The following is a 25,409-nucleotide window of genomic DNA, read 5'->3' as shown; positions in this document are numbered from 1 at the left end:
CCTCCAAACGCTTGCTGTCTTGGCTCAGGTTTGGAGCTGCTACTCGATGAGATTTACGACACTGTTTTTGCTGGCCTGGACCTTGCTTCCACCTTCACTGAGACCACCCTGTACCGAATACTGCAGAGACGGTTCCTAGCAGTGCAGCTGGTCACCTCTGGCAGATTCCGATGTGAGTACTAAGCCCACGGCAGATGTGTGCGTTTCTGCTAGGAGAAAACCACTCGGGTTTCAAGTTGCTTCAGTCTCTGTCCCAGCAAAGTGGGTGCGGGGATTGAAACAATCTCACCAGCATCCAGAATGCGTGCTGTAAACACACCAACTGTCCTTTCCTTTACCACGCGGATCTCTCGTAGGCCCCACGAAATGTGAAGTGGAGCGGTTTACAGCCACCAGCTTCGGTCACCCCTGCGCTCCGAGCTGCCGCCCAGATGGGGAGTACCAGGCGGTACAGTGCCAGAGGGACGGGCCGTGCTGGTGTGTGGACGCCCGGGGACGGGAGATCCAGGGGACGCGGCGTCAAGGGGAGCCTCCGTCCTGTGGTGGGTGTCCTCTCCAGGCCTCCCCCCTTGTTCTCATCAGGTCGTGTGACTTTAAGTGTCTCTCCAGACGGACCTCTTCATAACCCATTAATTCCATTGCCTCCTGAGGGTGCCCCCACGGGCCCTTCAGGTTCAACATGATGCAAACCCGTTTATCATCATTAATTTCCAGTACATTTCTCGTCCTGCGTCAGGCATGGTTGCTTCCTCAGGGAGCTCAGAGAATAGTAGAAGAAGAATTAAGTGTACACGTGCCATGAGAGAAGTGTGTGCTGATAGCTGAAGGAGCACAGAGCAGAACCGGGTCAATCCTATCTTGCAGCATGTATGACAAGGAAACATCCAGGAAGGCTTCATGGAAGAGGTGACACTTGATGAGCGTCTTCTAAAATAAAGATGTTTCCTGAAGGAGGAAAATAAAGAGAGTCGTTCTCTCTACAAAGAGCAGGAGAAGCAAAATTATAAGGACATAAATACAAAAGGGTCCCGACTTATGATGGTTTGACTTACAATTTTTTGACTTTACAATGGTGCGAAAATGATACACATTCAGTAGAAACAGTGCTTTGAATCTCGATCATTTCCCGGCCTAGAGATATGCGGTATGAAACTTTCTCGTGATGCTGGGCAGCGGCAGCGAGCCGTAGCTCCCCATCAGCCACTCGATTGTAACCCATACACTTATGACCATTCTGTACCCAGACAGCTATGCTGTCTTTCCCTTTCAGTACAGTATTCAATAAATTACATGAGGGAATTCCCTGGCCGTCTAGTGGTAAGGACTTGGCACTTTCACTGCCGGGGCCCATGTTCAAATCCTGGTCGGGGAACCAAGATCCTGCAAGCGTCGTGGTGAGGCCCAAAAAAACAAATACTTACATGAGATATTCAGCACTTTATTATAAAATGGGCTTCATGTTAAGATGATTTTACCCAACTGTACACTAATGTAAGTGTTCTGAGCACATTTAAAGTAGGCGAGGCTAAGCTACAATGTTGGGTATTCAATGCATTTTCGACTTCATGATATTTTCAGCTTACGATGGGTTTATCAGGATGTCACCCCACCACCGTCGAGGAAGATCTGTAATAGGCGTTGGTGAGCTAATGAACAGTGAATCCGCGAGAAGGATAGAGAAAAAACATGTTGGAGTATGTTTGGGGTGGGGAACTCTAAAAGGCAGGGGTAGTAAGGTCTTTCATAGCAAAGCAAAGGCTTGGGGGCTTCATCCTGGAGGGTCAGAGGAACTGTTGAGGGTTTTTAAGCTGGAGAGTGCTATGTGGGGTTTGTGTATAGGGAAGACAGCCCAGGCATTTTGGAGGACAGATTGTACAGGAGCATCAAGCTGCAGGTAGTGGGGCGTTTGAAGGTCATTGCAGTGTCCTGAAGAGAGATAAGGGGCCTGTGTTACTTTCCTGGGGTGGCTCTAACAGATGACCACAAACTGAGTGGCTTAGAACAACAGAAATATATTCTTGCACAGTTCTAAAGGCTAGAAGTCTAAAATCAAGGTGTCAGCAGGGCCATGCTCGCTCTCAAGGCTTCAGGAGAGAATCCTTCCTTGCCTCTTCCTGGCTTGTGTTAGTCGCCAGCAATCTTTGTGTTTTTAGACAGAAACGTAATTGTTTTATTTTATTTTTAAAAAATTTTTATTGGAGTATAGTTGATTTACAATGCTGTGTTAGTTTCAGGTGTACAGCAAAGTGAATCAGTTATACATATACATATATCCACTCTTTCTTAGATTCTTTTCCCATATAGGCCATTACAGACTATTGAGTAGAGCTCCCTGTGCTATACAGTAGGTCCTTGTTAGTTATCTATTTTATATATAGTAGTGTGTATATGTCAATCCCAATCTCCCAATTTATCCCTCCCCACCCTTACCCCCTGGTAACCATAAGTTTGTTTTCTACATCTGTGACTCTATTTCCGTTTTGTAGGTAAGTTCATTTGTACCCTTGTTTTAGATTCCACATATAAGCAATATCATATGATATTTGTCTTTCTCTGTCTGACTTACTTCACTCAGTATGATAATCTCTAGGTCCATCCATGTTGCTGCAAATGGCATTGTTTCATTCTTCTTTATGCCAACAATCTTTGGTGTTCCTTGGCTCGTGACTGCATAACTCCACACTCTGCCTCTGTTGTCACATGGCTGTCTCCCTCTGTGTCTCGTCTCCTCTTCTTGTAACGACACTAGTTGTATAGGATTAAGAGCCCACTTAATCCTATAATTAAGAGCCCTCTAGAGTAGTAGAGCCTACTCCAGTAGGACCCCATCTTAACTCATTACATCTACAATGACCCTGTTTCGAAAGAAGATCACATCTGAGGTTCCAGGAAGGACATGAGTTCTGGGGAGACTATTCAGCCCAGGATGGGAAGCAATACTGAAGTAGAAGCAGCGGGCTGTGGAAGAGGGTGTGGACATGAGACATGTCACCAGGCATCCCAGTAAGACTCCGTTCCAGGGGCTTCCCTGGCAGTCCACTGGTTAGGACTTCGCCTTCCAATGCAGGGGGTGTGGGTTCGATCCCTGGTTGGGGAGCTAAGATCCCACATGCCTCGTGGCCAAAAAACCAAAACATAAAACAGAAGCAATATTGTAACAAATTCAATAAAGACGTTAAAAATGGTCCACATCAAAAAAAGAAAATCTTAAAAAAAAAAAGACTCCGTTCCACCTTGCAGTGAGACCCTGAAAGGTGTTAGCAGTGGAGGGGGAGGAATCCAGGAGCACGTGCAGGCTTCCAATTTAGGTGAGCTGGATGGCCTGGCAAGATTTGAAACAGTGAAGGAGGAGTACAGTCTTTTTAGAGGCTCAAAATAGACATGTGTTAATGTTCTTTCAATACTTCCCGGTAAACCATTTGATTTCTCCAACCTAACATTTTGAGTTCTTGGCACAGTATTGGGTACCATCCTATCTGCTAAGTGTGAGGATGTAGAAAAAGGACATTCTGAAGCTCTGCCTTGAAGGTAGTTTTACAATTACACTTTGGTTCTGTTAAAACCCAAAGAATATTGTGCCCTCCAATTTCCAGGTGAAAATGAAGAACTGCGTTCTTCCAAGTTAAAACCAAAAGTACTTCCAAATGCATGGATCTTATATTTTTTTTTACTTTTTCCCTCTGGTGTATCAGTCCTGTTTCCATGGAAACAAATGCCACATGGAACGAATATCTGAATTTTCTTTTTTTTTTTTTGCCTTGGTAACTCTGCATAACAAATGAATGGACAGGATATGCTCTTAATTTGGAAAGAGAGTAAGCCGAGCCGTGAACTTGATTTCTTCCGTACCTTGCTGTAATATCCATTAGAGGAAGCTGCGGCCTCGTGGACGGATGTGTTGTGTGTTCAGATGTTGCCAGTCTTTCTCACTCTCTCTGACCGCAAGTTCCAGCTCTTTCTCTATTGCCTGGTTACAGAGGAAAATTGGCTGACTTCCTTTTTGGCACCCATGTGAACTGAGGGAAAAGAATTATTTGGAAAAGTTGCAGGTGGGTGGGTTGCAAAGGCCTTCTAAGGTTTACGGTTTTATGGAGAAAAATGGAGCATTCTCCCGTCCACCTATGTGACTGAGACAATCGGAGTTTGAATTTAAAATCTTTTCTCTGAATGGGATGACAGTCAACTTAGGATATTCAGATTGGATGACAGTCAACTTAGGATATTCGGATAGAATGACCTGACCACGCATGTATTGAGTTGACTGAGTTAATACTATTTAATTAATAATTTCAAGGAAAGGTCAAGAAGCCTGGGAGAATGTGCTAAGTGTATTTGCTGAGTGGGCATTATTGTATTATATTATGGGAAATATCATAATTCCTAAATACTGTATCAATATGTTGAAACATAGGAAAATATTTCTAATTATGGGAAATATCAATAGCACTTAAAGTATGGTTCTTATCCTCAAACAGACTACAAACTAGTTAGCCTAGACGAAATGACCCACAAGGAGGAATTGGAAGCCACACGAAGAGCATATAATGAAGCATTAAAGGCCATTAAGAATTCCAGTAGGAGAATACTGGAAAACAACATTTCATTAAAAACAAATAGGAATTTGTTGGTATAGTAGTTTCCTAGGGGGGGGCTGTAAGAAATGACCACAAACTGGGTGGCTTAAAATAACAGACATTTATTCTCTCACAGTCCTGCAGGCCAAAAGTCTGAAATCAAGGTGTCAGCAGGGCCGCGCTCCCTCGGAAGGCTCCAGAGTAGACTCCTTCCTTGCCCCTTCCTAGCTTCTGATGTTTGCTGGCAATCATTGGCATTCATTGGCTTATAGCTGCATCACTCTTGTCTCTGCATCCATCTTCATGTGTTTTTCTTCCCCGTGTATCTCCTCTGTAACATGGCATTTTTTAAGGACATCAGTCAGTGGATTTAGGGCCCACCCTCATCCAGTATGACCTCATCTTAACTAATGACATCTGCAGAGATGCTCATTCCAAGTGAGACCACATTCTGAGGTTCCGGGTGGACTTGAATATTGGGCGAGGCAGGACACCTGGTGGGGAGACATCATTCATGGTGGTGAATGTGTGGTCAGGGTTCCAGAAAGTGAGCTGGTGTCTCTGAGCCCAGCCTGAGGGGGAGGTCACCCTCTACTGAAATCTAGGAGAGAAAGTCAAGTCAACTGGAGTCCTTACTCCCCAAGATGGGGGCCACGGGTTCTGCTCAGGGGGAAAGGAAAAAAATGTTAATAAAAAGATACAGAGAAGCAAGAGGTATGAATTCGGTCCTTGACTGACTTTTTTCATCTCATTACCAGAAAGATCTGAGGCCTTGTGTCAGGGTTACTGGTGATAGTAAAACCATTTCTCTGTTTGCATCTCTGTTTGCATTTCTCCTGCAGCTGAAGACCAGTCCTGTCCCTCTGAGAGGCGGCGGGCCTTTTCCAGACTCCGCTTTGGGCCCTCGGGCTACTTTAGCCGGCACGACTTGTTCTTGGCTCCCGAGGAAGGACCGGGCTCTCAGAGAGTCACCAGATTTGCCTCATCCTGCCCCTCCTCGATCAAGGAGCTCTTTGTGGATTCTGGGATTCTCCACCCAATGGTACAAGGGCATGATACACGGTTTCCTGCCCTAGAAAGTCTCCTCAAAGAAGCCATCAGAGGGATTCTTCCCTCCCGAGAGCTGGCCCGTCTCGCCCTGCAGTTCACCACCAACCCAAAGCGACTCCAGCAAAACCTCTTTGGAGGGAGATTTTTGGAGAATGTCGTCCAGTTTAACTTGTCTGGAGCCCTGGGCCCAAGAGGTACGTTTAATTTCAGCCGCTTTTTCCAGCAACTTGGTCTCCCAGGCTTCCAAAATGGACAGGCACTAGCAGATCCGGCCAAGCCCTTCTCCGTGGGACTGAATTCAAATCCTGCCACGGAAGCCCCTGAAGCCTTGAAGATGGGTGTTGCTATGAATAAGCCAGTTGTGGGCAGCTTTGGCTTTGAAATCAACTTACAAGAGAATCAAAATGCCCTGAAATTCCTTTCTTCCCTCCTGGAGCTTCCAGAATTCCTTCTCTTCTTGCAGCATGCTATTTCTGTGCCAGAGGACAAAGCAAAGGATTTAGGTGACGTGATGGAAATGGTGCTTAGCTCCCAGGGCTGTGGGCAGACACCTGGCAGCCTTTTTGTCCCATCATGTACTGTAGAAGGGAGCTACAAGGAGGTCCAGTGCTTTGCTGGAGAGTGCTGGTGCGTGGATGCCCGGGGCCAAGAACTTGCTGGCTCCAGGGTCAGAGGTGGACAACCGAAGTGCCCCACAGAGTGTGAAAAGCAAAGGATGCGCATGCAAAGCCTCTTGGGTAGCCAGCCTGCAGGGTCCAGCCTGTTTGTCCCTTCTTGTACCAGTGAGGGGCACTTCCTCCCCGTCCAGTGCTTCAACTCAGAGTGTTACTGTGTGGACGCCGAGGGTCAGCCTATTCCCGGAACTCGAAGTGAACTTGGAGAACCCAAGCAATGTAAGTCTGTTGGGTATTCAGTCTGCAGAGTCTGATTCTCCCCTGGGGTCCTGACACAGTGCATTACAGTCGTAGCTAAAGCCCCAACTTCTGTTATGGCAAAATACGCTGGCTGATTTTTTTTTTAACTTTTAATTTGATATGGGAGTATAGTTGATTAACAATGTTGTGATAGTTTCAGGTGTTCAGCAAAGTGATTCAGTTATACATATACATGTATCTATTCTTTTTCAAATTCTTTTCCCATTTAGGTTGTTACATCATATTGGGCAGAACTCCCTGTGCTATACAGTAGGTCCTTGTTGTTTATCCATTTTAAATATTATGCTAGCTGATTTAAAAATTGTCCAGAAAAGTCTTGATAGTGTTCACCATTCTAAGGAGTAAATAGGGAGATTTATTTGGCCTTAAGGAACTGCCACATACGCGTCTGCCGTGCTGACAACAGCTGGTCTCAACCGTGTTGGTTCAGTGATGGGGGTGTTCTCTTTCTGGATGATATTTACAAATTTAAGGTTGATGGCGTCTCTATGGTTGTATAAGGGGTTAGTTGGAGTTTGGACAGTTAAGGTCTTCCATCCTGGTCTTCGGGGCTTATTAAGCTTCTTAGCCTGACGTACCTGTGCTTTGTTCCTCCCCAGGCCCCACACCCTGTCAGTTACAGGCTGAGCACGCCTTCCTTGGGACGCTGCGGGCCCTGGTCTCTAATCCCAGCATGCCGCCCACCCTCTCCAGCATCTATATCCCGCAGTGCGGTGCCAGTGGGCAGTGGAGGCGCGTGCAATGTGACGGGCCCCCCGAGCAGGCCTTCGAGTGGTATGAACAGTGGCGAGCTCAGAACAGTGGTGGCCAGGAGCTGACCCCTGCAGAGCTGCTAATGAAGATCAGGAGCTACAGAGAAGTGGCTTCCAGAAGCTTCCGTCTCTTTATTCAAAGTCTGTATGAGGCTGGCCAACAAGACATCTTCCCAGGGCTGGCAAGATACTCTTCAGTCCAAGATGTCCCACTGGCAGTGTTGGAAGGGAACCTGACCCAGCCCGGAGGGAACATCCTTCTGGAGCCCTACCTCTTCTGGCAGATCCTAAATGGCCAGCTCAGCCGATACCCAGGGTCCTACTCAGACTTTAGCACTCCACTGGCCCACTTCGACCTCCGGAGCTGCTGGTGTGTGGATGAGGCTGGTCAAAAGCTGGAGGGAACCCGGACCGAGCCCAGCAAGGTCCCAGCATGTGAGTTAAACCACGAAGACCTGAATTTGTGGTTTTTTAAAAAGGGTGTCTGGTGGGAGTGTATTGTCAAAGCTGGAATGGAGTTTAGAGAAGGCCAGGTACATCCCTTCAACATATGGTTGAGAAAACTGAGTGTATTGGTCAGCTCAGGAGGCTATAACAGAGTAGCAGACTGAGGGGCTTAACCAACAGACATTTGTTTCTCTCAATTCTGGAGGGTGGAAGGTCAAGGTGCTGGCAGACTCGGTTCCTGGTGAGAGCCGTCTCCCTGGCTTGCAGAAGGCCACCTTCTTGCTGTGTATTCACGGTGGCAGAGAGAGAGAAAGCTTTGGTCTCTTCATTTTTTAAGACACTAATCCCATCATGAGGGCCCCACCCTCACGACCTCACCTAAAACTAATCACCTTCCAGAGGTCCCACCTCCAAATACCATCCCACTGGGGATTAGGGCTTTAGCACATCCCTTTGGGGAGGACCCGAACATTCAGTCCATAACACCGAGGCTCATAGAAGGGAAGTGATTTCCCTACATCTACACAGTCAGGCATCGGCAAAGTTAATGTAATTCATTTTTAAATTTTCATATAATCGATTATTTAAATCAATGCCTCAAATTTTAACTGGATGTCTTCTGTGTGCAAAGCATTATCTTAGCCCAATGAAGGCTGTAAAGTGAATATGACCTGGCTCTTGCTCTGTATGGCGAATGCTTTAGTAATCTGTCATAAGTTAGGTGCATCGTTTGGTTAACCAGCACATATTATGATGGTTTTGTTACTTATAAGGACACTGCTAGGTGCTCTGGACCTCAGGAAGAGCTTCTGTCTTCAAAGTGCCTTTATTTATCAATACTTGAGGGGGGTTAATTCAAGGGCTAATTGAAGAGCTGCTGAAGGAGGTCTGTGAGTTCAGCTTTGTGGCAGAAGACTTATAACAAAGCTATGGTGTATGGCATAAACAGAAGGAAGCTGACTTTGTGTCTTAAACTAAAATGCTTACCACCAAATAGCCATGCCATCAGTTTGAAAGAGCAACCAGACAGATTCAACACTGGTATTACCAAAGCAGAATCTCACTAACCAGCAGTTGCTAATTTTACAGGTAATATTATAGCTGTTTAAGTCCAATAAACTCTCTCAATTCATCCTTTGCAATGTTCAACATTGTCCAGAACTTTCTGGCTATTTTTAAAATTAATCAGACTATTTTTTTAATTTTAATTTTTTTATTTAAAAATTTTAAAGAATTTATACAGTTTTTAAAGGTTACGGTCCATTTACAGTTACTACAGAATATTGGCTATATTCCCCATGTTGTACAATTCATCCTTGAGCCTATCTTATACTCAGTAGTTTGCAGCTCCCACTCTCCCATCCCTATATTGACCCTCCACTCTCACTGGTAACCACTAGTTTGTTCTCTGTATCTGTGAGTCTGCTTCTTTTTTTGTTATATTCACTAGCTTGTTGTATTTTTTAGATTCTACATATAAGTGATATCATACAGTATTTGTCTTTCTCAGTCTGACTTATTTCAGTTAGCATAATGCCCTCCAAGTCCCTCCATGTTGCTGCAAATGGCAAAACTTTATTCTTTTTTTATGGCTGAGTAGTATTCCATTGTGTGTGCGTGTGTGTGTGTGTGTGTGTGTGTGTGTGTGTATATATATATATATATACATTACATCTTCTTTATCCATTCATCTGTTTACGGACACTTAGGTGTCTTCTTTATCCATTCATCTGTTTATGGACACTTAGGTGGCTTCCATATCTTGGCAATTGTAAATAATGCTGCTATGAATACTGGAGTGCATGTATTTTTTTGAATTAGTGTCACTATTTTGACATTAGCCAAAGTTTAGGCTTTAGCAGAAGTGGGTTTTGGGTGATAGGAATATGTGATGAGAACGGTAATGCCCTGGGCATCTTGAACAGCCTGGAGACCCACTACTAGGATTCTCCTTTAACATGTCAAGTCCTAGCAATGGGCTGACCTTCAAAGTCTACACACAGATGTCAGCATGACTGTTATATAAGAAGTCTCATTTATTTTTTGAGATTCTATGGACCAATGGTCAGGTCTCCTACACGGGGACATTCCTATAATTTTAGATGATTTAAGACTGAATTTGGTCCTCTTTGGATCTAATTTTTGGGGCCTGAGTTGCTGATACCAAAAGCACCTAGTAAATTCAGTAGCTAGTCTTATTCACTTTGAGACGTTATTCACCAAAGCGTTGGAGCTGGCCTCAGAATATACCATCTCTTTCATTGAGTAACGAGAGGTTGTGTAGAGTAGACCACCCGGGTGTATAGAATAATCCACTGGGAAGGAAGTATTAGAACTTCCATTTATATTTAGTATTTTATCTCTTCCTTTTAAATTTCTGTTTTTGTTTTTGCCATTAATTGTTGACAGCTGAAACAGCTGAGAAAACTGTACCCAGCACATTATTATACTGGTACATACATATGCTTTATAAATAAAGAAATGCACATGTTTTGCGGGTGCATGTTCAAACTCTTTCGTTGATGGGGGCGTATTATCAGAAGGGCTTGGTGGCCATTGGTTCAGAGCCCTGATGCTCAAAGTGGAGTCGAGCAGCACCAGCACCACTTTGGGAACTTGTTAGAAATTCAGAATCTCGGACCCCACCTGCTTAATCAAAATCTGCATTTCTGCAAGATCCCCAGGTGGATCTAATGCTCCCTAAAGTTTGAGAAGGATGGACCTAGAAGACAGAGCTCTAGGCATCTTGAATCCGGGTTCTGTTACCTCCTACTTTGTGAGCTAGAGGAAGGTCGTTCCTCTTAGTCTTAGTTTCATCTGTAAAATCTGGGTTATGACAGATAACTACTTCAAAAGTGTTGGTGTGAGAATTATAGCAGATAATAGATGGAAAGTGCTAGGTCCAGTACATAGAAAGTCCTCAACTAACTGGATTAATACAACTGACAGTAAGTAAGGAGGTGACCAGTAACTTACTACACACATGCGGGGATGATGGCTCCTGCCTCTAGGGATATGATGTCATGTCCTGTCCATATTGCCATCTCTGGCCTGTTTGCAATTTGCTTTCTTCACTTCATGCGCATTTATGGACCACCTACTGTGTGCACTGTGCCGTGTGATGGGGTAACAATCATGAGAAAGTTATGGTGTCTGTCCTCCAGGGGCTCAGAGACTAGTGTGGGAAACTGACTTGTCATCGGGTAATAAACTGAAATGATAGAACAGAAGTGTGAACACAGAAGACACGATGGAGGATGCCCAGAGAATGGGGCTACTCACCGAATGGGGAGTTGGGGACAGTTTGCATGGCATCAGCTTCTGGATCGTGAGGGATGTTTGCCCAGCCCTTCCTGACAGAGGAAATAGATGTGCCGAGCCAGGGAGACTGTGAAAGGGTCTGCTTTGTTGGGGATGGGTGGAGAAAGGTGGTAGGAAGGGGGGCAGGCTACTTAGGAGGGAATGATAGAAGGAGAGACTAAGGGTAAATTGGGGCCAGATTTTCAAAGGTCTTAAGTGTCCAGTTATGGAATCTTCGTTCTATTCTGAAAGACATGAGCAGTAAGCATAGACTTTTGAATGTGAACTTTTGCTTCAGGTATTCCAAATCCATGGGATTGAGAGAATAGATTTTTTGATCAAGAACATCCACAGAAATCAATGTCTTCAAATCCCAGATGTCAAGAGTTTCTGGTAATCCTGTGCTCTCAAAAGAATCTACGGAACACATTCACTGTTGAATTCAGTGTGATTGATTGAAATAAATATGGCTGGGTGGCTTTTTATAGTAGTCACAATTTCAAGGACAACATGTACCAGACATGTGCCAACCACTTCAGCTGCCACACTCATAGAATAATTACAAAAACCCTATGGGGTAGATTCCCTGATTATCCCCATTTCACAGATCACAAGACTGAAGCTCAGAAAAGTTAAGCACATTATTACACAGCTGATAAGTGATCATGCTGACATTTGAACCCAGAGGTCTCTGAGAGTCATGCTCTTTCCTTTTCACAAGAATAACCCTCTACTAAATTACAATGCCTCCTTTCAACTTTTGATATCCACCCATCCATCCACTCATCCATCCTTTCATCCATTCCCCCATTTATCCATCCGTTCCCCCATCTATGGTCTATACATCCATCCGTCCATCCATCCATCCATCCATCCATCCACTCATCCATCCACCCATCCATCCACTCATCCATCCATCCATCCATTCCCCCATTTATCCATGTATTATCCGTCAATCCATCCATCTGTCCATCCTTCCATTTGAGGCAGCTGGTGAACATCACTGGTTCTAGAGGCATACTGACTAGATTGGCATTCTGAAGCAACTATTTGCCAGCTAGGAGCTTGTTTAAAGTTATATGACTTCTCCATGACTCAGTTTGTCATCTGTAACACACAGATAATAATAACATCATATTGGGCTGTTTTAATTTAATAAATTAAATTAAATTGTTTGTGTAATTGTTCATAGTACAATGCCTGGCATGAAATAAACATTAACTACTACTAATCTTACAAAATAGATACTCCATAATGTTGAGTGAATGCAATTGTGGATACAAAACAGAAAGAACATTTCAGGTTGTGGAAAGAGCTGAGGTGAAGGAAACAGCTGAGGCAGAAATATGTGTGTGAGTGTGTGTGTGTGTGTGTGTGTGTGCGTCTACATGCTCACATAGTTCAAAGGGGTCAAAGGGAGCAACACGAGGTGGATGAATCCATCTGTGATGTCTTTACTCCCCTAGGTCCTGGCTCTTGTGAGGAAGTGAAGCTTCGTGTCCTGCAGTTCATTAAGGAAGCAGAAGAGATCGTCATGGCTTCCAACAGTTCTCGGTTCCCTCTGGGAGAGAGTTTCCTAGCGGCCAAAGGAATCCGGCTGATGGATGAGGAGCTGGCCCTTCCTCGCCTCTCCCCGTCCCGGGAGACTTTCTTGGAGAAGTTTCTGAGCGGGAGTGATTATGCCATTCGATTGGCAGCTCTGTCCAGTGAGTGCCCCATGCTTCTGGTTTCTTGTTCCTTCTTTGGGGGAAGCAAGAGCTTGAATTAGTTCCTCTTCAGTCATCTTCAGGACTGTGGTTTCCCTGGGCCCATGGGTTCCGGAAAAGACAAAGGCTTTTTGTGATCCCAGCCAAAGCTGGAAGTTTGCCCACCTCTCCAAGACGTCCCCCAATCCTCCAGCAGAGCCCCTTGGGGGCAGGACTTCACATTTTGTATTGCAGATGGTGCCTGCCGCCCACCTGGAAGCCAAGCATTCTTGTTAAAAGGTTCAAACGTGTGAGCCCCAAATGCTCCTACTCCCCTCATGGCCTGTTCTGAGGCTTCCCTCCATTTCCAAGGATTCAGGAACACCCCTCCAAGGGGGAAAGGAGAGGAACCCTCCTAACTGAGGAACTTCTGGGGTGAGGCACCTTCCTCATGTGAGCGAATCTAATGCAGGTAGTAATTCCAAAAGGCACAACTTAGTACCTGCATATAACAGAAATATGCTCAGAGGACCGACACTGCTCTGGCCTAATAACAACTCAACATTAGTTGAAATGTGCCTCTGGCCAGGCACTTCCTGTGCTAAGCAGATTACCAGATCTTTGCATTTGATCCTCCAACAGCTCCATGAGAATGATGCTATAATCACCATCTTTGATTCTTTTCAAATGTGGAAACAGAGGTTAGGTCACATGCCCAAGTTCACCCAGTTAATAACTAGCAGAGCCTGGATGCGATGCTGGTGGTTTGGCCCCCGGGCCTCTGTCCCATGCCCCTGCTCCCTGGTATGGCCAGGCTCGGAGCCTGGATTGGTCTCATCCCAGGGCCTCATCTCGTCCTCCAGCACCTGCAGCCTGCTCTGGCAGCAGGGTCCCATGTCCCTGCAGTCCTCTCGCTGACCCCGCACCAACTTGGCAGGGAGAACCCATTCGTCTATCTCCCAGCATACCCGAGTTCCCAGCCCCTTGTCAACTTAGCCGATTCCCTGTCAGGGGTTCTCTGGGCTTGGGTCACAAAACAGCAAAGCAGTGCTCCCCTCACAACATCTGTACTGAGATGAAGAGCGCCCACGCCCGCAGGCTGGAGCCTCCCTGTTTTCACGTTCCTGGCATGTCTGCTGCCACCTTGACACTGGGTTTCGCATGTCTTTATTTCCCTAACCACATGTGAGAGTCTCCCAAGAGCCATCTTTGTTTCCTGCTTCTCTCCCTCACCAGCCATCTCTTTTGGAGGACAAGGCACCCGTCTTATTCTTTATATCCTGGGGCCTGGCACAGCACTCAACAGATAGTGGGAACCTGGAAAATGTTGCTTAACCGTCCTTGATTCTTTCCTCCTCTTTTTTTCTCTTCTCCTTCCTTCCCTCCCCTCATGCCCAGGTACTTTCTTTCTCTGTTCCTTAGAGACTTGGAGATTCTGCTTTTGGCAGGAAACCAGTTTTTTAAAATTTTGTGCATGGTCAGGGTATGATGTAATCAAAGAGAGGGGGAGGGACTGATGCCCCTTGAGTTGTGACCACATTGGTTAGGGGGGGAAATTTAGAGGAAGGGAAGAGAGAACGGTTGGCACCATAGGGATTTATTCGCTGAATGGTACGATGGCATGTTCCTCAGGAGTCAGGCTAAGGAAGCGCCCCTCCACCAAGCCACTGGCTCTGATTTTGCATGTCTGGCATCACTGGGAAAAAAGGAGGTGTCTGTAGAGAAGGACCAGGGTTGGTCACTTTCCTTGGCATCCCTCCAGATGAGAAGAGGCACGTCTACTGTTGCAGAGGAGAGGAAGCTCTTGGTGCGCAGACCTCCACGTCCTGGAGAGTATGGGGGTCGAAGGCCCAGCACAGAAAGAGACTGAGGGCCACAAAGTGTCTTTGACCATCAGAACCTGGTAGCAGTGTCCCAGCGCCTCGTGAAGGGGAGGGGTGGGCGCAGGAGGAAAGGTAGCTGCCACGCAGCTGTGCCTGGCACAGAGTCAACGGGTGATAAATGTCACCAGTGACCACTGCTGTCTCATGTGCCTGAAGACACTGTGTTGACCTCATCAGCTCTGAATGAGAATTCCTGAAGAAGGAGGAACAGTGATTCCATTCCTTCAAACTTCAGCCGGCACTTTTCTTTTCTTTTTTTTTTGGCCGCGCTTTGCGGCTTGCGAGATCTTAGTTCCCCCACCAGGGATCAAATCCGCGCACCCTGCAGTGGAAGTACAGAGTCCTAACCACTGGACCACCAGGGAATTCCCATCAGCTGACATTTTAGGTTTTTGTTTCTTTTTACATTTTTAGTTTTAATGGGCAATCTGGTGAGCGCCTACCCACTGCTCAGTGAACCTATTTTGGGTGGAAGTGTTTGTCACATAAATAGAAAGGCTGTCTATGTTGAAACAGGGTCTGTGTGGCTGTTCTCAGGATGGAGCCCACGCGGCCCGGGCTTTGCCAGTCAGGCACTCACATCTCTGCTCCTCTCTCCTGACTCCAGCCTTTGACTTCTACCAGAGACTCCGTGCCCACCTGGGCAAATCCCCACGGGCATCCACCCCTCTGCGGTCCAGCCCCTACGTGCCCCAGTGTGACGCATTCGGAAGTTGGGAGCCCGTGCAGTGCCACGCCGCGACTGGTGAGGGGGGCGGGCGCCCTGGGGAGGCCAAGCGACACCACTTAGAGGAAAGAGCCGGCCCTGGGGGGCAAGTGAGCTGGACTCTAGGCCCCTGTTTGGCGGCTGGGGGCAAGTCGTTTAGTTTCTCTGGCCTCTGGTTGTCCCATCTGTACAATGGGAGCAGTGGCCTTCTACCAGCCCAAAGGTCACGTGGGTGCTTGCTGAGGTTTCTGGGTGTTGAGGCCTGTGATTGTGGACAGTGTTGGGGAGGGCAGACAGACGGGAGGATGGGTGAGGGACCTTATTGGCACTGCTATGCATGCAAAGAAGGAAAGTTTTTAAAATTTTAAAAGAATTTTTATTGGAGTACAGCTGATTTACAATGTTGTATTAGTTTCAGGTGTACAGCAAAGTGAATCAGTTATACATATACGTCTATCCACTCTTGTTTAGATTCTTTTCCCCTATAGGCCATTACAGAGTACTGAATAGAGTTCCCTGTGCTGTACAGTAGGTCCTTATCAGTCATCTGTTTTATATATAGTAGCGTGTATTGCGGGACACTCGGGGCAGGTCCCTCAGGGCGCTTCCTGAACTCTGGCTGTGGCTCTTTTCCAGGGCACTGCTGGTGTGTGGACGGGAAGGGAGAGTACGTCCCTACCTCGCTGGCTGCCCGCTCCGCTCAGATCCCGCAGTGTAAGAGGAGCCCCCCCGACCCGGGCGGTGGGCGCTCTAGTGGGGGGTGCCCGCTCCCAGCCTGGGGAGGCTCCGTGGGCCAACCCTTCAGACGAGCCCCTGAGGGCAGCCGGACCACACCTCCCCCAGTCCCCAGGCCTGGAAGACTCTCCCTGGGCTTGGCCCTTCCTAATCGGTGCTCCTCGTTTCCCAGGTGGAGAGAGGCAGCTGCGGGGGAGAGGGGGCCCCAGGTCTCCCGCTGCACCTGCTCCCTGCGCAGTTTCTGCCACTTCTGTAGTTTCAGCGGCCACCTCACGTCTGGTCTATGGTCCAGCCTCTCTCCTGAGTTTGGACCCGTGCAATCAAGCGCTCACATTACAGCTCAGAGATGATACGTCCCATGTGGGTCTTTGTCCCTGAATCTCAGCCTGCTTTTCTCTGAGGTTCCAGCTCTATGTATAAGGCACCTCCATCCGCCCAGATGCACGGCTCTGACACTCGGGCCAGCCTGGGCTCCCCACCCTTCCTTGGCACCCATGGCCAGTCTGTTAAGAGCTCCCCTCTCTCCCCGCCAGGCCCCACCAGCTGTGAGAAGTCTCGAGCCAGGGCGCTGCTTTCCAGTTGGAAACAGGCTGGTTCCCAAGGAAAACCATCTCCAAAAGACCTGTTCATCCCAACCTGCTTAGAGGTAAGCCTCTGAAGGCCCAGGAAGGTTTGAGAGGGAAACTAGAACTTCCTGGAGGGGGTTTTTCTAGTTTTCAATAAATTTCTTTTAGTTGAAAACTCACAGGAGTTCTAGACCTGGGTTTTTGTCCCAGCCCTGGCCGACCCTAGCTGTGTGAACTTGGGTAATTTACTTACCTTCTCTGTGCTTCTCTGTACTTTGTTTTATCCTAAGATCAGGCCACATTTTAATCTTCCCTAGTGCTAGGATTGTTTTGAGGCCCTAAGGAAATATCTTTAATGAAAACTCTTTGAAAAATAATCTACACATATACAGTTTCTGAGGCCATTTGCCACGTCACCATGCTCATCACATTTCAGCTTCTCAACATAAATGGGGGACGTAATATATTTCCCTCCGCAGCTCCCTGGATGGTTGTCATGATTTAGTGCAGTGACTGATGTGAAAGCTCTTAGAGAAAGGCTTCTTGCTGGAATCAACCACTTAGGTGCCAAATGATGGAAATCTCTGTGCCTCAGGCCCCTTTCCCTGAAGTAGGGGTGATAGGAACACCGCCACCCACTCTGCTAGGCTCCAAGGGGCTCCAAGAAAATCAGATGAAATCAGCAGTGTAGAGGTTAGTGAAACTGCAAATTACTGAGCAAAAGTTTCCTTATTATTGTTCCTCATTATTATTATTGTTTGGTGCTGTAAACATGGACCCCAATTATGATGGAGTTTTGTAGAGAAATTTAATCTTTTATTTTGGCTGACAGCCCCCTACCGCTGGAATGAGAGTCTGCTCCATCATCCGGGGTGGCGAGTTCACCCATGGAGAAGGAGAGGCAGAAACCACAGCTCTGACGGAGGGAAAAGGGGTTCAGAGCAGGTCCCAGAGAACCTCTGATCATGTGGTTTCCCAGCCTGTCTCCTGGAGGACCCAGGTGCCAGGAAACAGGACCCAAGACGTCCACTGCCCAAACTGGATGGCTATGCCTTGGACCCAACTCCCGAAGAAAAGTCATGTTAATGGCTGAAGTGTTCTCAATTTTAAGTCTTTATCCCATATTTTCTCAAACCTTTGCTTGGCTTTGACTCTTACCTGTGTAGCTAAAAAGCCGTGCGCCCAGGGGTGCATCACCTGATTTCTCTGGGCCTCTCTGAGTAGAATGAGGACAGTGGGGTCCCTACCTCCCAGGGACTGAATGACACCCCCGGGGAGTGGGGGGGGGCTCCTGGTTATGTTCTCTGTAAATGTCGGGCGTTGTTATGATGGTCGTTTCTTGTCTGTGAACGTGGCACAGCAGAGTATAACACGAACAGGTGCCCGAGGAAAGCTCAAGGGAGCCTCCAGTGATGGCCAGGAGGCCTGGAGGAGCTGCCCTCCCCCCGACACCTGCTGTTACACACACTCCGGAGAGATGGTGTTTTCTTCCATCAAGGGTTCTGAGAAGGAACACGCTCAAGGGTCCATCTAGTCCCACCTCCTTCTTTTTTAGATGAGGAAACTCTCCCCAGTGAAGCGAAGGAGCTTTCCCAGCATCCCCCAGCTGGCCCTGGGACAGGCCGAGGAGACAGGGGCCCCGGTCAGGGTTTGGGTGGCTGCCTTTTACCTTTTCTTTATTCCCTGTTATAGGTGTTACAGACTCCCTTTCTCCGAGGGATGCTTGTTGAAAATCATTTCTGGAATGGGGGGCATTATTTCAAAAGAGTGGCTGGGCTTTGGGGCTGGACGGGTTTAGGCCCAGCCCGGGTCTGCCTTTCCCCAACCTATGGGATGTTGTTCTGTCACTTTCCCTCTCTGAGTGAGCCTCAGTTTCCCCCGCCCTAAAATGGGTTAACTGTGGTTCTTGTCTCATGGGGTTGTTATAACCAGCTCAAATAATGCATATAAAGGGTCTGGAAGAGGACAGCACCTCCCCCCTTCCCCCTCCATTTGGAGAAGCCATCCCCAGTAGTTCTGAAGGAACATTCTTGACATCTGGCTACCAACCTATCAGCTACAAAATCACCTTCCCTTGGTGACACGACCTCGGCTTTGTCTCAGACAGGAGAGTTTGCCAGGCTGCAGGTGTCAGAGGCCAGCACCTGGTGTGTGGACCCGGCCTCAGGAGAGGGCACACCGCCTGGCACAAACGGCAGTGCCCAGTGTGAGTACGGCTCCTCGCCCATTACCCCCTGCCCCACCCATGAGCACCGGGTGTGGAGCCCCAGGAGCTGGGGCTTCACGTCCCAGCTCGGCCACTTGCAGAGCTGCGCAAGCCTCTAACCTCACTGTGCCTCAGTTTCCTCACCTATGAAATAGGGGCGATATTCCTCCACTTCAGTGGGTTCTTGGGAGAAATACACACAGCAGGGATTGGGGCTGCGCTTCGTAACTAGAGGCGCAAACCAGCGCTGGTCCCTATTAAAGTGGGCACTGGTGTTTTCGTGGGGGACCAGCTGTGCAGCACCGATGCTACCACAGGCTCCAGCCTGGCTCCACCATCTGGTTTCCACGGTGAGGTCAAGACGATGTCCCTAAAGTGCAGATGTGTTTATGTCCCTCCTCTGCCTGGAACCCATCGACACTCCCCGTGGTCCTTAGGGCCAGGCTCTTTGCTGTGGCTCATGGGCCCCTGTGTGCCTGGCTCCTGTATCTTCTTTTGCTTCCCTTGTTTCTCCATCTCAGCATCAAGATCCAGGTATAATAAACTGTAGTCAGACTTTTCAAGCAGGCAGGCACTCCCTTCCCCCGGGGCCTTCACGTGTTCTGGTTCAGCCTCTGCAAACCTCCCACCCCTCCCCAACCAGCTGGCTAAGTCTTACTCAGCCCACCCATAGGTCCCTCCAGGAAGCCTTTGCAGGCCTCTCCCTTCCACGGCTGAGTTCACTACCTTCCTATGGACTCCTAAACTGCCCTGCACATCTCCTGTTGTCGCCCTTATCATCCGAACTGTGGTTGCTCACTTACTTGTTAGATATCCTTTAAGACTCTAAGCTCCTTGAGGACAGGCAGGGTGTGTGTGTGTGTGTGTGTGTGTGTGTGTGTGTGTGTGTGTGTGTGTGTGTGTGTGTGTATGGAGCAGATAGGGGAGTACAGACCTGAGCGAGGCCCAGGCTTTGCCCTGTCCTAGTTCAACACCCCAGTGGGGAGGCAGCCCCAGACCCTGAGGCCCTGCAGGCAGGTGGCAGTCGGTGGTGGGTGGTGACAAGGGCTATGGCAGCTTCACGGGCAAAGAGCCCATGTGGCTTGTCTTTGCATCAAGGCCCGAGCCTCTGTGAAGTGCTCCAGAGTGGAGTTCCCTCCAGGAGAGCCAGCCCTGGCTATGCCCCAGCCTGCACGGTGGAGGATGGAGGCTTCTCCCCAGTGCAATGCGACCCGGCCCAGGGCAGCTGCTGGTGTGTCCTGGGCAGCGGAGAGGAGGTGCCTGGGACCCGCGTGGCTGGGAGCCAGCCGGCCTGTGAGAGTAAGTGGTGATGCCGCAGAGGGGCTCCCTGGGCTGGTGGGGTCCTGCTCATCTCTCCCTTTGTCCCGGCTGGGGTTGGGGGGACTCCAAAGGTGCCAGGACAGTGGGGGCAGGAAGGGAGACAAGGGAACCGCAAGAGGGATGTGGTCGCAGTTGATTCCCGTGATGCTGAAACTGTGTCTACTTCCTACCAATGCCCAGCCCTGGGGCTCAAACCAAGGAGAGCCCGTGCGGGGATCTCCTGAGCCGGCGCCTCACAAAGCTCAGGCGCTGGCCTGCTGAGGGGTGCCGGCTCTTGGTCTCCCCAGCCTCGAGTGGGGAGGAGGGTACAGACAGCAGGATCTCAGTGTGGGTGGGTCCATCCCAGCCAGGGAGCTTTAGGAATCCTTGGAGGTGTTGATCTGTTTGTTTTTATTTCTAGTTTAAAAATCATTTGGATATCAGATATTGAAACATATCTCTTATGAATATATATTACACTATTGAAATACATTATTACTTATTAAAATATTTAATTATCAATTACTTACCTTTCATTCCTCCTATATGCTCAAGTCACAGGACATTGCAGTCATGCTAAAATTTATGGGCACAGGTAGGTTACATTATCTGTGACTTCCGTTTCAGAACAGTAAATGAAGACATTGCAAAATATTTATTACAAATTGGGATGTTGGGTCTGGCAGGGTTGAGGAATATTGCACTAAATACTAATTTTATTGCAATTGCCTTTCTTTTGCTGTCCTTACTGTTTCATTGCCTTATTTTTAACTTTTGCAGTCTATAAGCAACATTTTGGAACTGCGGACATATTTAATTAGGTCTAGTGATTTCTATGCGTAAAGAGAATTTTTATATTTGTAAATTTATATTTATATTGTAAAGAGACAAGGGGTCTCTTCAAAGGAAGGGTGGGAAGGAAGAGTCACCTGCTCTCTTTGTGGGGCTCTGTCCCCTTCTGTCCATTTCCTCACCTGCCCCTAACCTGTGGCGTGTGCCCACGGCTCTCACCACATGCCTTTTCTCCCAAGCCCCCAACTCCCCCTCTCTGTATGGGGCCTGCTTCAAGGGCCTCAGCAGCTTCCATCACGCAGGGAACATGGTAGGTGCTCGATGGGTATTTATGAGTAGCGCTCCCTGCCAGATGCTGCCGAGAGAAGTGACATGGCAGCCTTAGGGTCGGACGCCATGCACATTGAACTTGCGGGGCGTCTAAGAGTGGTCTGCACTGTCCGGGACCCAGGAAACAGCCTGAGGTGTCTCCTGCAGGAACAGGTCCGGAAGCACAGCCCTTCCGGGGTCTGGGAGGACTGCATGCGGCTTGGCCTTGCAGGATTCCACGATAATAACTCACCTGTGCAGACATTTACCTGTTAAAATGTGCTTTTCACATTACTCATCCCATTTTTGCCTCCCAGCGAGGCAGGTAAATAGAACAGTCCTACTCCCCATTATACAGATGGCAAAACTGGGACTCACAGAAGCTCGTTAATATGTTGAAAGCCGCACAGCTGGCAAATGGAACAGCCAGCACTAACGAAGCCCCTTCCTGCTGACCTCCTGCAGGGCGTGGTGGAGAAAGGGCAGACGTAGGGGCCAGACAGACAGACCTGAGTGTCAGCTCTGCCACCTCCCTTGCAGGGTGACCTTGGGCTAGTCCCTTAACCTCTCTGGACCACAGGTTCCCAATCTGTGAAATGGGCATGGGGAATCGTAGCTATTTCTTAGAGTCATCGTTAAGATTAATTCAAATAGTCTCTGTAAACAGCTCCGCCTGGTGGCTCAGAGGGCAGCCTCCAGGGCCAGGCCTGGCTCCCCACTTGCTGCTATAGGACTTAGGGCAGAAATTTAAGGTCCCGCTGCTTCGGGGTCCTCACCTGTGGGATGAGGGTGACAACAGTCTTGCCTCACAGAGATGCTGTGAAGATGAAGTCAGTTCTTGGGAGACGCTTGGGCGGCCCTGGCACGCAGTAAACGCGCCGTGTACACGAGCTCCTGTATGAGGGGCTGGAAGCAGGATCTGGTTTCTAGTCCAATCACCAGCACGTGCCCCAGGCAAGCCACTCAGCTCCTTTGAGCCTTCGCTCTCCTCACCTCTAAAATGGCAATGATGCAGTTATCCTTTGGAAGGACTGCGTGAGATTACGGAGGTAGAGTGCCCTCTCCATGCTGGCCCGCTGTGGGTGTTCAGTTCACTTCAGTTTCCATACTTCTTCCTTTTTCCCTCCTCCCCGACCATGGAGGCTGCATGAGTCAAACCATAGCCAGGGAGTCTGCATTTCAGTGAAACCGGGGAAGAAGGCCGTGGGAAAGCAGGTCGGCTGGGCAGGGTGAGACACTGGCGAGAGGAACGTCTGTGTCTCAGACGACACGGAAACCCCAGGAGGAGATGCCTTCCCAGCCAAGTCAAAGCACTCAGTGGCCCACTCCCAAAATAGGCCATGGAGGGGAAGCAGAAGAGCCACAGGGTACAGAGCCATCCTGGGGGCCTGGAGGGGAACTGCATTTATTGAGGGTTACTCTGTGCACCAGCGGCTCACATGTGCACATTCCCTCACTGACACCTCACTTTTCACACACATATGCACATACGCCTGGCACACTCGTGGAGAACATAGGTTCTGGGGTCCGGTTTGGCCGTGTCCCAGCTCTCGGATCACAGGCAAGACATTTACCCTCAGTGTGCCTCAGTGTTGGCATCTGGGAAATGGGGATAACGGGACCTACCCCACAGCTTTGCGGGGAGAATTGAAGGAGTTGATACTGGTGACGCTCTTAACAGTATCCCTGGCACGTACCAAGGGCCACACCGTGGTTTTCAAATAGAGCTGTGGTATTGGAGGCTCAGATGGTGAGGGGCTTTCCCTGGGGTCCCGCGGGAAGGATGAGAGTCAGTTCTGGGCCCACATATGGGTCCAGCTGGGGATCCTGCATGAGTCCTGAGAAGGGCCTGGCCGAGTAGCTGCAGGAAGCCTCGGAGGACAGAGGAAAGAGCGTGGGCTGGAGACGCGGGGGCCTGCAGGTTGCAGTTCCGCTCTGCCTGGCGTGAGGAGGAGATTGGCCTCGTCAGCCTCAGTGGCCTTGGCTGCAAATGGGGGCCTGGCTGCTGGTGTGGGAAGCCCCTCGCAGGTCCTTGGCCCCTGGCCCGGGCGCCCTCCCACGTGAGAGCTCACAACTCAGCGGTGCTCTGGCTTTCCAGGTGCCCAGAACCTTCCCCCCTGTACTTGGCCCGCCTTGGTGGTCGGAAGTGCCAGGGACCTTTATCGCCATCCTAGAGGTCGGACACGGAGGCTCAGAGACATACGGGGCTGTGCACAGTCATGCGCTCAGCACGGAGGGGTGGAGTCCTCCCCCAGCCTGGCGAGCCCGCTGTCTAAGCCAGAAATAGGGCCGGGGCCTGGGAGACGTCTGTGAGCCATTATAACACCGAGCGCTGAGGGCTCTGGAAAGGGTATGCTGGAGCTGGGGAGCCCAGGGAACAGCACGCTCCCACCCCTGTGCAGCACCAGACTAAAGGGCCTTTCCCTGCTGGGGTCGTGCTTCGATTCAAAGAACCTGCACTCAAGCCCTGGCTCTGTCCCTCCAAATCCTCAAACCTCAGTTTCGTCATCTGTAAAAGGGGGATGATAAAACCGGGGATACCTGCATCGTAGGGTTATTTTGAGTGAGGTCCAATTTAGTATTGATCATGACAGAGTTAAACAACCTCTAAAATTCGTGGTAAATATCAGCTATTATTTCTCTCGGAAGTTTACCCTCGTGGTGCATCAAATGCTATTTCATTGTTCTGAAAGGGTGAATTCACATCCTATAATTTCCAATCAGGCAATAATGTATTACGCTTGTTGTTATTGTTAATAATAATAATAATAATAATAACTAACATTAATGACCATTTATTAGCTGCCAGTAACTCCTCTGAGCTCTTTACATGCCTTAATTCATTTTGATTCACACCATCCCTAGGTGGTAGGCACTATTGCTATCCTCACCATTTGATGGGCGAGGAAACTGAGTCACAGAGACAGTAATTAACTTGCTCTAGGGGGCTCAACTAGTAAATGATTGAGCCAGGATTCAAAGCTTGCAGGCTGACCCCATAGCCCACAGGCTGACTCTTCCCATCCCCAGCGTACACATGGTACTTGGTAAGAGCCAACTCAATAAGCCCTCAAATTACAGTGCAAAATTTTGGCCAGAGGCCATCATCTTTATTAGATAGAAGACCCAGGCTGCCCCCTGGAAATCAAAATGGGTCATTCTCCATCTCTGAGGCCCCCAAGTACTCCTGAGTCACATGCGGGTGGCAGATTTTAATGCCAGACATATGCAGGCAGCAAGGCTATGCTTCAGAGTCAGATGATTAACTAATCTCTAGCCAGGTGTGAAATTGTCTCACGGAGTGTGTCCTTTAATTTACTTAGTTACCCACTTATTTAACACGTACTCATGGAGCTTGTGTTCTGGGTCAGCACTGTGCCACGGCCTGGGTGGACAGAGGAAAGGGGTCCTCTTTCCTCTCGGAGCTCAATCCAGTGGGGAGACCAGAATGCAGATAGAGTCTTGAATAACTGATAACACGGCGGGGGGGTGATCTACTCCAAGTGGCCTGAGAGCTTAAAGAAAGGAGGCCTGAGTCGGCCTGGGAGAACCATGGAAGGGGTTAGACAGTTTGAGGGGTTGAGCTGATAACTGAGGACCTGAAAAGGAACCTTCTAGGCAGATGAGCAGGCAGAGGGAAGGGCATGGGGTGTGCAACCAGCCTACGGTCAGGGAAAGACAACTATGGGGCAAAACGGGGCTGGAGGAGACCAGAGCAGAGAGAGGGAGTCGGGTCAGCAGGCGCTCGGGGGGTCTTGAGAGCCAAGTCCAGCTCCATTTCTGTCCGCCGGCGGCGGGGACAGGATTGGACATGGGAGCAGAAGGGCAGGGGATGAGACCCAGACGTGGGGAGCGGGTGAGGAAGCTTCGCTAGCCGTTCAGGAAGATGATGACGAATGTCTAAATGAAGGAAGTGCGGTGGGGATGAAGAGGAGTCGAGAAGGTGCGAGCCACTGCCTCGGCTGATGGGCAGAGGAGGTGGGACCGTCTTGGCTGGCTGCCATGTTCCTGGCTGGAGGTGCCAGGCCTTGAGCTTGGGGTGCTGAAGCCAGAGCGGGTGTGGGCAGCAGACACTGAGTTCTGGACCCGTTGGCTTTGAGGTGGAGGAGACTGGCTGGGAATGGGACTTAGAGATGGGAAGAAGCTCGAGAGGGCCTAGCTGGAGGTGGA

At 49.0% G+C, this 25,409-nt stretch overlaps 1 protein-coding gene across 1 annotated transcript in view; it reads left to right on the top strand.

Moving 5' to 3' along the window:
- Positions 1–25,409, top strand: part of TG (thyroglobulin) — a 244,560-nt gene that overhangs the window by 10,258 nt on the left and 208,893 nt on the right. The window contains exons 7-16 of the mRNA XM_057532421.1: positions 29–172; positions 357–542; positions 5,417–6,517; positions 7,159–7,746; positions 12,525–12,764; positions 15,234–15,371; positions 15,969–16,046; positions 16,601–16,713; positions 18,737–18,839; positions 19,938–20,138. Of these exons, the coding sequence (XP_057388404.1) occupies positions 29–172; positions 357–542; positions 5,417–6,517; positions 7,159–7,746; positions 12,525–12,764; positions 15,234–15,371; positions 15,969–16,046; positions 16,601–16,713; positions 18,737–18,839; positions 19,938–20,138 (2,892 nt within the window). The remainder of the gene's footprint in view (positions 1–28; positions 173–356; positions 543–5,416; positions 6,518–7,158; positions 7,747–12,524; positions 12,765–15,233; positions 15,372–15,968; positions 16,047–16,600; positions 16,714–18,736; positions 18,840–19,937; positions 20,139–25,409) is intronic.

Source organism: Balaenoptera acutorostrata, chromosome 17 (assembly GCF_949987535.1).
Source record: "Balaenoptera acutorostrata chromosome 17, mBalAcu1.1, whole genome shotgun sequence".
NCBI classification, from domain to species: Eukaryota; Metazoa; Chordata; class Mammalia; order Artiodactyla; family Balaenopteridae; genus Balaenoptera; species Balaenoptera acutorostrata.
Note: the sequence above shows the minus strand (reverse complement) of the source record. Positions and strands in the feature narration are given on the sequence as shown.